At 44.0% G+C, this 12,004-nt stretch overlaps 1 protein-coding gene across 2 annotated transcripts in view; it reads right to left on the reverse strand.

Moving 5' to 3' along the window:
* Positions 1–12,004, reverse strand: part of THBS2 (thrombospondin 2) — a 542,122-nt gene that overhangs the window by 235,031 nt on the left and 295,087 nt on the right. For both annotated transcript variants that reach the window (XM_069234978.1, XM_069234977.1), the window contains exon 20: positions 2,844–2,941. In XM_069234978.1, the coding sequence (XP_069091079.1) occupies positions 2,844–2,941 (98 nt within the window). The remainder of the gene's footprint in view (positions 1–2,843; positions 2,942–12,004) is intronic.

Consider the following 12,004-nt stretch of genomic DNA (forward strand, 5'->3'; position numbering starts at 1 on the left):
ACAGGGCATGTAGCCCCCTCCAGGACCAGTGGTGTTGTACCATCTTCCGGCTGAAGTCCCCCCCATTCCCTATCCCCCTGAGGTGCCTGCGTATTTTCGACCTGATGCCCCAGCAGTGTTCTCTCCGTATTGAGGCAGGAGTCAAGTGGGGCCTTGGCCTATGTGATATGGCCCTGTAGCCCACAGACATTATGGACTTGGCAGTGTCCCTCCATTTGTATATCAGTGAATACTGTATATAATTTGGGGAAGTTTTTCAGGATTTTGATCTTATTACATTCACTTCAATCACTTCCCTTTGTCCTTGCATTATTCCTGAGGGGTACGGGGTGGATATGTAATGTTACTGCATCTGTTTGTGTGTATAGTGTTGGGGGTGGGGGTTGGGGTGTTGCGTGTGTGTGTCACTCTCTTTTTCCTCCTCCACCCCTGTGTGCTAGGGGCGGAACTCACCGCGGTCGTCTTTGTCGGTGTTGGTATTCCTGTTGTAGGATGAGGTAGACCAGCATGGGTAATACCTGTAGTTCGGGCTCCATGGCGTCGTGGTTGTTCCCTGGGTGTCCAGAGGTGAGTTGTTTCCCTTCTGTGTACTGTTTCTCCCGTGCTTTTGATGGCGTTGGTACCGCCCCGGAAAAAGTGGCGGATTGGTGTTTCGTAATACTGTGGGCGGTACTTTGTCTTCCTCCTGGCTGTTGGCGGTTACCGCTGCGGTGCTGTTGCTACCGCTGTGGCGGTGGGAGTGTTTAAGTGACTGTCTGTGTTGGCGGTTTCTGCCGTGGTCATGATTCTATTTTTTTTACCGCCGGCCTGTTGGCGGTATTACTGCCACTTTATCACTGACCGCCAGGGTTGTAATGAGGGCCTTAATGTTTGTTTGGGTAACTGCAGCAGACAATACCATTAATGCCATTTAAGAAGGGACCTTTAATTGTTAATAGTAGCACTGTGGCATTAAACTAATCGCCATGTCTCTGAAAATATTATTTAAAAACATTTACAACTATAGTAGCCTTTCTGTTCTTTAGGTCACACATGAGGACATATAGACAATGACAGTAATATGACAGCCTTACAACTGCATTTAATGTGTTTGAGTTTATGTTTTGAATTGAACTGTACCATATGTAACTACAGGAGTCTTTCATTTCCATATTTTTAGTCTGTGAAAAGATTTTCATGGTGGTACTGATGCTATATGTAATATGGCAGCCTTACTACAGCATTTAGAATGTTTGATTTTATGCTTCCAATTGAAATGAAACTACAGGGGTCTTTGATTTCCACGTTTACTTTGAGAAATGACTTTGTAGGTGGTACAGTAGCCACACAACTGAAGACACAAGTCATGATCTTTTGCCACAGCCTTTGCTCAATAACTGGTTCAAAGTGCTTTTGTGGCACAGCATGTGTCCTCAATCACTGAGCAATTTGTGCTACCTTTACATGCCATGTCCCCAGCAACCATTCCACTTGTACCTACTTGGCATTACTTACAGCTAAGTACATGGTGGACTAGGTAAGAGGTCTGATGTTTGACCATGCCCAGTAATTCCTATTGCATACCAACTACACAGAATCTCCGGGTGTGGCCAGTGAACATAAGGCATTGTCTTCTTACAACTCATGTGATCTACATCCTTGCCTTCAGTACCTGAGGTCCACAGGTGTCATGATCATGTACCTGCCAAAGGCATTAACATTGGCCATACAATAGCCCATAGTACACAATAATTATAATCCATAGGCATAAGAAGTGACTTATTCACAGTACTGTCCAATATGTCCTGGGCACAGTAAAGTCCTGTGTCCAATGTCTCTTATCTTGTCTTTATATATCGTTGTTTTGTTTTTCCTGAAATGCCATGAGCTTCTTTGTTATCCAAATCGTAAAAGGACTTTTTGAAAACATGCATACCAATTCCAAAACATGAAAAACAGGCTGATGAACCGCTAGCAACACAAAGGGATGATAGTCGGAGTGCTGAACAATGCAAACACCCATCCCCAGTCACAGATCTGGGTTAAATCCATCGTTCTTTTGATCACCATGCCACCCCAGTTTGGACCCAGCCATATGCAAATCAGTCTTGATCCTGTTTCTCATGGGAACAGTCCAGCCCGAAGGGCCAAGCCAGGTCCTCCCTGGACCGGAAACAAGTATCCTGGGACCGGTTTCAGGGTATCACCCTTCATCAGCCAGGCTAGCTTGAATCTAGGGGCACGGTATGCAAGGGACCCACGTCTGGGCATACCCTTCCCACTTAGGGCAACTTTAGCAACTCAAAAGGATGACAGATGGAGTGCTGAGGTTTTTGATGAACCGCTTGGCTTAATTTAATCATTTATGGTGTGCAACATAATTTTATACCTATCAGCCTCTCTACCACTCAGATTCAATTTTGGATCCCAACACTACAAAACACAACCATTAAGTCAAGACAAACTTTTTTTTTTCAAATTTCTTAAAATCTACTTAATGAATTGACAACAGAACTTGAAAAGGGATTAATTTACACCTCTTAACACTGAATTCGGTTTAATTCTGCCGTGCACTGTTACGGTAATCGTGGAAAAAATCATATGGCATTTTAAATGGGAAATTTAACTTTTGGGAGTTTTCTGCTTTCTGTCCACACCATCTTGACCAATCTATCTGTCTTGCTGTCTATGGGAGTGGTTGCCTTTAGTGCTGCATTGTACTGCATCAAAACGTACTTTCATGCCTGAGTGTGGCATGGTTAGTCTGTTTTTAAAAAACTGCACAATAAACATTAATGTACAGTAGCTGTTGCCATAAAGGTCAGATATAAACATTATTTCATGTGTAATAAACTGTCTCTCACCTAATCAAACCAGTTTTAGGCCTGTGAGTCAGGTGCCATCTGTAGGCCGTGTAATCCTTCCAGCCAACATTCTTGGGGTCATGCCATAATGTACGCACCTAAAAAATAAACAGAGGTGCATGGATTAACTTCACAAGAGATTTGTCTTTTTGAAAAGTTGCTTAACAATTCTCCTATAAAAAAGGCAACTCACAGAAAATTCAGAAAGATGTCACAACGATAAATTGTAAAAGAGTTACATTAGACAGTACAGAAAAACTGAACCCAGACAAAAATTAAAGTAAAAACATCACAGTAAAAATAAAAAGTATGTTCTCTAACAGTCTTTGAAGTGACTCTTGAGACTGTAAACACAGTGGACGCAATGATCACTGTCGTTTCCATTAGTTGGGACATGTTCACTTTTTTAACTAAATGGACCACTTCCTAACTTGGTGAGCTTCCATTTCTGTAATCCAAGTATATATTCACCGGGGTCAAGGAAAACTGCTTGGTTTTCCGAGTTTGTGGCAGTATTAAAAACTCAAAGAAAGGCTTGTGGCACCTGGCAATTCAACTTCAGCTTTTCTTCTCTCAAGACATATAGGCGTCATTATAACATTGGAGGTAACAACCGCCTACTGCAGCGGCGATGGCCTCCAAAACACCATCTCCGCGGCTACCAGCAGTCCACCGTATTATGACCACAGCCGGATTCCCACCAGAGGGATGGCGGAAATCCGTCTGAGGCCATGCCGGTGGATGGCGGTAAGGTGGGGCTGCTGCCAGCAGCTGCGCCACGCCAGTAGACCGCCGCGGCCGTATTATAACATTAATACGGCCCGGCAGTGTTCTGCTTGCGGATGCTGCTGCTGGCAGCAGAGCCCCGTCCTGTCTCCTGCCAGAGGACCCCCTGACTACAGGTAAGTCGGGTGCTCCAACAGAGGAGGGGGGTGTTGTGTGTGTGTGCGTGGGGGGTGTATGTCTGTGCGTGCGTGTATGCGGGTGTGTGTTTCGTGCTGTTTGTGTGTGCATGTAAGGAAGTGTGAGTGTGTGTATGTTGAGTTGTGTGAAGGCGTGTATGCGTGTATGTATGTAAGTGTGTGTGGGTGGGTGAATGGATGTATGTTGGTATGGGTGTGTGTATGCGTGTGTGAAGGAAGGGACGTTCAGGGGGTGGGAGGGTCTGGAATGGAAGGAGGGTTGGGGGGAACCAAGGGAGGGGAGGGGCGGGGAAGACCCCTATCAGTTACAGAAAAGGGATTCCCTGTCACTGATAGTGCCTACTGCCATGGTTTTCGTGGCGGTAAGGATGCCACGAAAACCATGGCGGTAGGTGGGGTCATAATCCCGTAGTCGGGCAAGTGACGGCCGCAGGGCTGGACAGTGAAGTCTCCAGCCCTGCGGTTGTTACCTCCGTGGCGGTCAGTGTGGTACATTGGCGGTGTGGCTTCAGCCAAACCGCCAATGTCATAATATGTAGAAAAGTACCACCAGCCTGTGGGCAGTACTTTCCTCCATAATGAACCCCATGATCCCTCATTAAAAGTTATGAATAAAACTCGGTTCTGCCATAAACAGGTGTTTAGAGCTGAACTGGGATCACAAGATCACTAGGTAATCCCAAAGATATGTACTTTCTCGCTTCGCATTTTTTGGTTAAATGCGAATAGAGAGATTGCCTGAAATGAGGGAAAATATGTTGAAATTGGTGTGCAAACTGATTTCCGTTGTTACTCCTCATTCTAAGGGCTAACATTAGAAATTTGCAACTATGAAATACTGACAGTGTAGTGTCAATAATATCTCTCTGGATGAAATTCAGAGATAATAAAACCTGCACACTCAAAAAGAGGGAAACAGAGTAGCATTCGGGAAGGTGAAAAGCAGGAAGAAATTGCACGCAATATCTTCTAATTCACCAAACTCCTAGAGGTCAACAAAATTGGGTGGCAAGCACATCAGTGCTAACCTGCTAATTCATAATAACAAACAACCACCCATCCCATTTTTTCCGTACTGCTCTAATGATAACAAATCTACTAAACTACATAGTTTGCAAGTTGATTATTGAACTGGTACACAGTCTGGTCTGCACCGAGCACAAGTGTACAAAAGTGATGACAAGGATACTCTACCAACCTGATATGGCCCCTGAAGATACAAACATATACTTCCTAACCATCTGACTGTGAGAAAGTAGCCTCTTTCTAGCATGGTTACCCCTACTTTTGGCCTGTTTGTGGGTGTGTGTCAGTGTGTTTTTACTTTGTCACTGGGATCCTGCTAGCCAGGACCCCAGTGCTCATAGATAAAAACCTATATGTCAGTGTGTTTTGCCTGTCTCACTGGGATCCTGCTAGCCAGGCCCCCAGTGCTCATAGTTTGTGGCCTAATGTGTATGCCTGTGTAGTGCCTAACTGTGTCACTGAGGCTCTGCTAATCAGAACCTCAGTGCTTATGCTCTCTCTGCTTTTAAATTTGTCACTGTAGGCCAGTGACTACATTTACCAATTTCAATTGACATACTGGACCCCCCTTATAAGTCCCTAGTATATGGTACCTAGGTACCCAGGGCATTGGGGTTCCAGGAGATCCATATGGGCTGCAGCCTTTCTTTTGCCACCCATAGGGAGCTCAGACAAACTCTTGCACAGGCCTGCCCTTGCAGCCTGCGTGAAAAAAGGCACACATTATTTCACAGCCATATTCACTGCACTTAAGTACCTTATAAGTCACCTATATGTCTAACCTTCACCTGCTGAAGGTTAGGTGCAAAGTTACTAAGTGTGAGGGCACCCTTGCACTAGCAAAGGTGTCCCCACATAGTTCACAGCCAGTTCCCCAGACTTTGTGGGTGCGGGGATGCCATTACACACGTGCACTACATACAGGTCAATACCTATATGTAGCTTCACAATGGCAACTCCGAATATGGCCATGTAACATGTCTTAGATCATGGAATTGTCCCCCCATTGCAAATCTGGGATTGGGAAGGCAATTCCATGCATCCTGGGGGCTCCACCATGGAGTCTCAGTTCTGTGAAACCAGCTCTCTGAGGCTTGCACTGCAGCTACCGCTGCTGCCACCTCACAGACAGGGTTCTGCCTTCCTGAGGTCTGGGCAGCCCAGTCCCAGGAAGGCAGAACAAAGCATTTCCTCTGAGAGCAGGGTGTTACACCCCCTCCCTTTGGAAATAGGTGTTACAGGCTGGGGAGGGGTAGCCTTCCCAAGCCTCTGGAAATGCTTTGAAGGGCACAGATGGTGCCCTCCTTGCATAAACCAGTCTATACCGATTCAGGGACCTCTTCTCCCCTGCTCTGGTGGGAAACTGGACAAAATAAAGGGGAGTGACCACTCCCCTGTCCATCACCAACCCTTGGCTGGTGCCCAGAGCTCCTCCAGTGTCCCAGACCTCAGCCATCTTGCTTTGCAAGGTGTGGGGGCACTCTGGAGGGCTTTGAGTGGCCAGTGCCAGCAGGTGACATCAGAGACCCCTCCTGATAAGTCCATACCTGATAAGGTAGCCAATCCACCTCTCAGGACTATTTAGGGTCTCGCCTGTGGGTTTTCTTCAGATTCTGCTTGCAAGTTTCCTTCAGGAATCCTCTGCAACAACTTCAGACTTGTCTGACCTCGGATCAACCGCAGCCTGCTCCAAGAAACGCTGTAACTGCAACAAAGTGTCTACAAGAGACACTTTTCTTCAGCAACCTCAGCTCCAAGTCAGCAACTGCAACAGTTTCCATGGTGTGCATGCTCTGGGGACTCCCTGTCTTCATCCTGCACCAGAAGAACCGAAGAAATCTCCCGTGGAGTGACGGAGTCACTCCCCTGCTGGAATAAGGCACCTTCCAAGGCGACGACCGGTACCCTGGGACTCCTCTCACGGCAACGATCTTGCTCCTAAGGACACAGAGGGTGGACATCATCGACATAGACTGTCCTGAGGTCCTGCTGATGCAATTTGGAGGACGTAAGACCTTACCTTCCTCGAGAAAGACGGTACCCCTGTGTATTGTGTCTTCTTCGCCTCTTGAGGCCTCTGTGCACTCTTTGCAAGATTCCTTCGTGCACAGCCTGGCCTAGGTTCCCAGCACTCAACCCAGCGATGCTCAACTCACTGAGTTGTTCTCCGGCGGCGTGGGACCTTCTTTTGTTGTGCTGCATCAACTGCGTTTTGCACCTCCTTTGAACCCGGATTCTGCAGCTTCTGGGGGTGCTGGCTGGCATCCTGAGGGCTCTCTAAAGTGCTGAGAGACCCCTCTTCCTCCTAACACAGAGCTGAGGCCCCCAGGTCCATCCAGCGCCATTTTAATGAAAAACACACTTTTGTCGTAGCCAAGGCTTGTTGGCTCCTTCCAACACGAAATCTCGTCTGCAACTATCTTCACGTCGTGGGAAATCTTTTGCATCATGCAGGATCCCGTTGGCATCTTCCTAGGGTGCATTTCTGCAGTCTTCTACTAACCGGGGACTCTTCTTTTGCACCTTCTTCTGGGTTGGCAGGGGCTCCTGTCCTTCCTGGAACTTCTTTCGACTTCTGGACTTGGTCCCCTTCCTTAGCAGGTCTTCAGGTCCAATAATCCAGCAGTTGTTCTTTGCAGACTTGGTTGGCTGCTGCAAAATCCCCAAAACGAGGTTTAGTGTGTCCTAAGGAAACTGTAGTACTTTACTCCTGCTTTTCTGGGCTCTGGGGTGGGGTAATTTACTTACCTTGACTGTATTCTTACTCTCCCAGCGATTCCGCACACACTACACTTGTCTTGGGGTGGAATTTGTGATTCACATTCCACTTTTTTAGTACATGGTTTGTGTTGCCCCAGACCTATTTTCTCATATTGCATTCAATGGGATTTCCTACTGTTTGCATTGTTCTATGACTATTTATTTGTCTAATTTTGGTGTCTAGTGTATATATTGTGTATAATACTTACCTCCAGAAGTAGTATTGTCTCCAAGATATTTTTGGTACTGTGTCACCCAAAGAAATACCTTTATTTTTGGTAACACTGAGTATTGTCTTTACTTGTGTATAAGTACTGTGTAACTATAAGTGGTATTGCAGGAGCTTTGCATGTCTCCTAGTTCAGCCTAAGCTGCTCTGCTATAGCTACCTCTATCAGCCTAAGCTGCTAGAACACTAATACTTCACTAATAAGGGATAACTCGACCTGGTATAAGGTGTAAGTACCCAAGGTACCCACTACAAACCAGGCCAGCCTCCTACACTGATCAGATAAATAGGATACAAATAGACATGCCTCCCATTACCTCTTACTCACACCATACCAGAAGAAAGGCCTATTTTGAGACGTACAATCTGTCCTTCAAAAGCCTTACCACGTTAGTTCTTGCCTCCTCTCAGCCTATACTTCAAGTTAACACACACAACACATTTGAGCTAACATTTTGTAGGCTTTCATTATACCTGACCAAGAATAGACTATAGATAGACAAATGGTAGCAAACAGCATAATGTTTGAAATAGAAAGCACATTCAGAATGTAGAACATTATAGATACATACAGTCCCTACATAGCCATTGTATTGAGTCTCCAGATCAACACAGTGTGGAATATGTAATATAATTTCTTATGAACACACACACAAGCTTAGGTCTGAGTGAGTGGTTCATTATTTGCTTTGCATAGGTTTGACTACTTTGCCGACTCTGCCCTGGACAGTCCCACTTCTTAAGTATTCTGAAGTTTACACATATCATACATATATTCTGCACATGTTGATGATACCCCTGCATGATTAACAGAATATCTTCAATTGTGAATTGCCACACAATAACAGAACCTTGCCTTATAACGTTTTTGTCAATGTTGTGAATCATTAATGTTGATACACAACTTAACCTTATAGACTTAAGATCAGTTAGGCCTTCGCTGTCTGTCTAATCAGCAGCATGCACTTTTAGTTTCATCATATCTTCAATGGAGGAGAAGAAGAGAGGCAGCCCCAGAACACAGTGTCTTAATAAGAAAATTTTGAAAAATCTACAACACTTTGGTTAAAGCTTTTCTTAGTATTTGTCAAAATCTCTCTTTGTTTGGATAGCTAATGTTTTAAAAATTAGGCCTGCATGCACATAAAAAAGACAACCTTTTTATGCAATTTGAAAAAGCTTGAAACTACAGAAGTCAACAATCATTGTGCTTCTTGGAAAGTAGGGTCCAGCCTCAGAGGGCTAAAATGTGTGTTCACAGAGGCACTATGGGCTTACGTGCTGCCTTGCAAGTGAGTACACAACAGTTAAGTATGCGTCACGCCAAAAACCTATTCCTTTCTAACTTTGACATAGAAAAAGCTGGAAATATCACTCTTGTATCTTATAACTAAAGAAAAAAGTTAAAATTGTCGGCAAACATTGAATTCTTTTCAAATAGCTTCTGATCTTTAAACTGAAGTCAGAGGTGACACTCCTTCAGGCTTAAATATTTACTTTCCTGTACACCTACACTCAGCCTGGGGCACAAATTCACTCCCAGATCTGAGGCTTCTTTGCAACAAAAGGTATTTTGAGCTCAGCCCCCCCCCCCACCTCTTTTGCTTGACAGCACTCTTCAAAGCTCGGATTTGACAAAGTCCTACCGACCTGTCCATGGCTTCCTTCCCAACAACCCTATGTCAAAGGAAGTTAAAACTAACGAAAGGACAGCTCATACAAAATCCATCCTTTTTCTCTTTGGGAAACTAGGAACCAAAGGAAACCGATTCCAGTGACCCACTTGGAGCTAAAATTCTCCTGAGTAACCAACTCCTTGCTCTCTGAGAGCAAAAAGACATGTAAGGCATGTCACAAGTGTGACGGATATCCCATCTGCCGCATTACAATTCCATTATATCTTACGGAAATTATAATATGGCAGACAGGGTATCTGTCAAATTTGTGTCGGAGTAATCCATCCACCAAACTCTACATCAGGCCCTAAGTCCTAAGGCAAAAACTCATGAATATGGTAAACTGTGGACTTCCTATCAACTTTGTTTGATGACTTGTTGGCCTAAAAGGGTGTCTTTGTCCCAGTTTACCACCCAGTTGCATACAGTTCCTATTTTTCATTCTAATGCTTTTTTCTAGACATTTTTGAAAAAACTCCTGATACTTATCTTCTATTTACGCCATTAAGGTATGTTTTTAATTAATAAGTCACTCTTTATTCTTACGTTTGCTTGGGAATTTCAGTGTATTTATTTCTTAAATGTAATGCTGTTTTGGTGCAGCTCTACATGTAACACATCCGATTTTCTTCGAGATGGGAAGAAAATAGGTTACTAACCTGTAACTGCAGTTCTCCAGTATTGGTATCTTTTGTAGATTCACATGCTTGAATCATTCCCCGTTGTCAAGATGGGAGTCCCCGGTAAGTTAATAAAGCAGTATATATATTGTTATGATAGGCTATAATGGCAATGAAAAAGGTCAGTTTAATAGCCTATCCATGTCCTTTTTAAAAAAAGGACCATACTTGAACTATAACCAATCAGACGACAGCACCCTCTAGAACACTCCCAACAGAGGCTGAGTCCCTCAGATTTTAAAGCACAAGTGGGAATAGATAATACCGAGCTATAAGTGGAGCCTCTCTGTGGAGGAGGGTCGGTCATATGTGAATCTACGGAAGATACCAATACTGGAGAACTGCAGTTACAGGAAAGTAACTTATTTTCTTCTCCAGTATTGGATCCTTAATAGATTCACATGCTTGAATCAGAATAGCAAGCAGTTGCTGTATTTGCATATCTTATAGTATTTTCTCAAATACTGGATGGTGGGTAGAAAATACATGACATTCATATGCAATATAATAAATCTATACATATATACACATCTTACATTAAAATTTGCATGAATACATAAACACATGGAACCAAAAGAGGCTCCCCTTAATGAAATAGGTGGTATAGTAAAACCAATCCAACCACTGTATAATTGCGCTGCGCCGATTCCAGGTAGTAATCCTGCATGAATAATATGCACACTTTTCCAAGTCGCATCACAACATCTTCTCAAGAGGTACCTATGCAAACGAAGTAGTTGAAGTGGAACTGCCCCAATTGAATGCACCCTACTTTTCTCTGTGAGGGGATTGCTAGTCTGAGTGGCAGAACTGGATTGCAGCTGAAATTCATTCAGCGATGGTTGTCATTGTGACTGGGTCACCCTTACGAGTGTGACTATCCAGTCCAACAGTTGGTCAGTTCACATGAGCTGTTTAGTGCAATGCAAGTAGAAATTGTAGATATCACTTGATACCTAGAGTATAAATAGCCCTCTCAGCTGGTGATGTTGAATTCAGGAGAAAAGTCCGAAATATTATAGGCTCATTGAGGCAAAATCTGAAGGAACCATGGGAATAAATCTGTGGATTGGTTCAGAGAAGAACTAAATTGCCTGTGAGACGCAAGAAGGCTTTTGTGTTGAGAAAGCCTGCAACTTCTCTACTCTACTTTTCGAGGTGAGCACCAGTAACAAGACGACCTTCCATGCAAGAAATATGAGGTGTGCTCTCAGAATAGGTTTGAATTAACTCTTCATGAGTTGAAATAGAAGTATGTTCAAGTGCCAGACTGAGGAAGCAGCCCTTTCTGTGGGAAAACACTGGATAAATCTTTTATGAATTGTTTGATGATTCTGCAAGAGTAGAAAGTAAAAATGTGATGAACAGTTATATCTTGATATTTCTGTAAGCTGTACCTTAACGGACACATATACCAACTGTGACTGAGCTAGTGATAGGAGACAGGATAGTTATTTGCCTGATTATGCTAGTAGAGGATGTAGGTTTGATTTTCTGGCGCCACATGCAGAAACTTTCCCATTAACGTTTACATGTCCTTATCGTGGCCTCCTCCTTGACTTGGAGAGAATACACCTGCAGTCCTGAGGAATATTGAGATCTTTGGATTGATGGAATTTAGAAGCTATGTGAATAAGAGGAGAGAAGTCAGGTCAGGATGAAGGGCCTGGCCTTAGTGTATCATCAAAGGTTTATGGAATGTTGGTAGCTGAATGTGGTTGTATTCTGATAGCAGGAGAAGCTCAGTGAACCAATGCTGAACTAGCCACCGGGGGGCTATCGGAACAAGAGAACAGTGCTTTGCTTTCCTCTTGTTGAGAATCTTTGGTATTAAAGGTATTGGGTAAAAAGGTAGATATAGATCCTG

The sequence above is a fragment of the Pleurodeles waltl genome, chromosome 5 (genome assembly GCF_031143425.1).
Source record: "Pleurodeles waltl isolate 20211129_DDA chromosome 5, aPleWal1.hap1.20221129, whole genome shotgun sequence".
NCBI classification, from domain to species: domain Eukaryota; kingdom Metazoa; phylum Chordata; class Amphibia; order Caudata; family Salamandridae; genus Pleurodeles; species Pleurodeles waltl.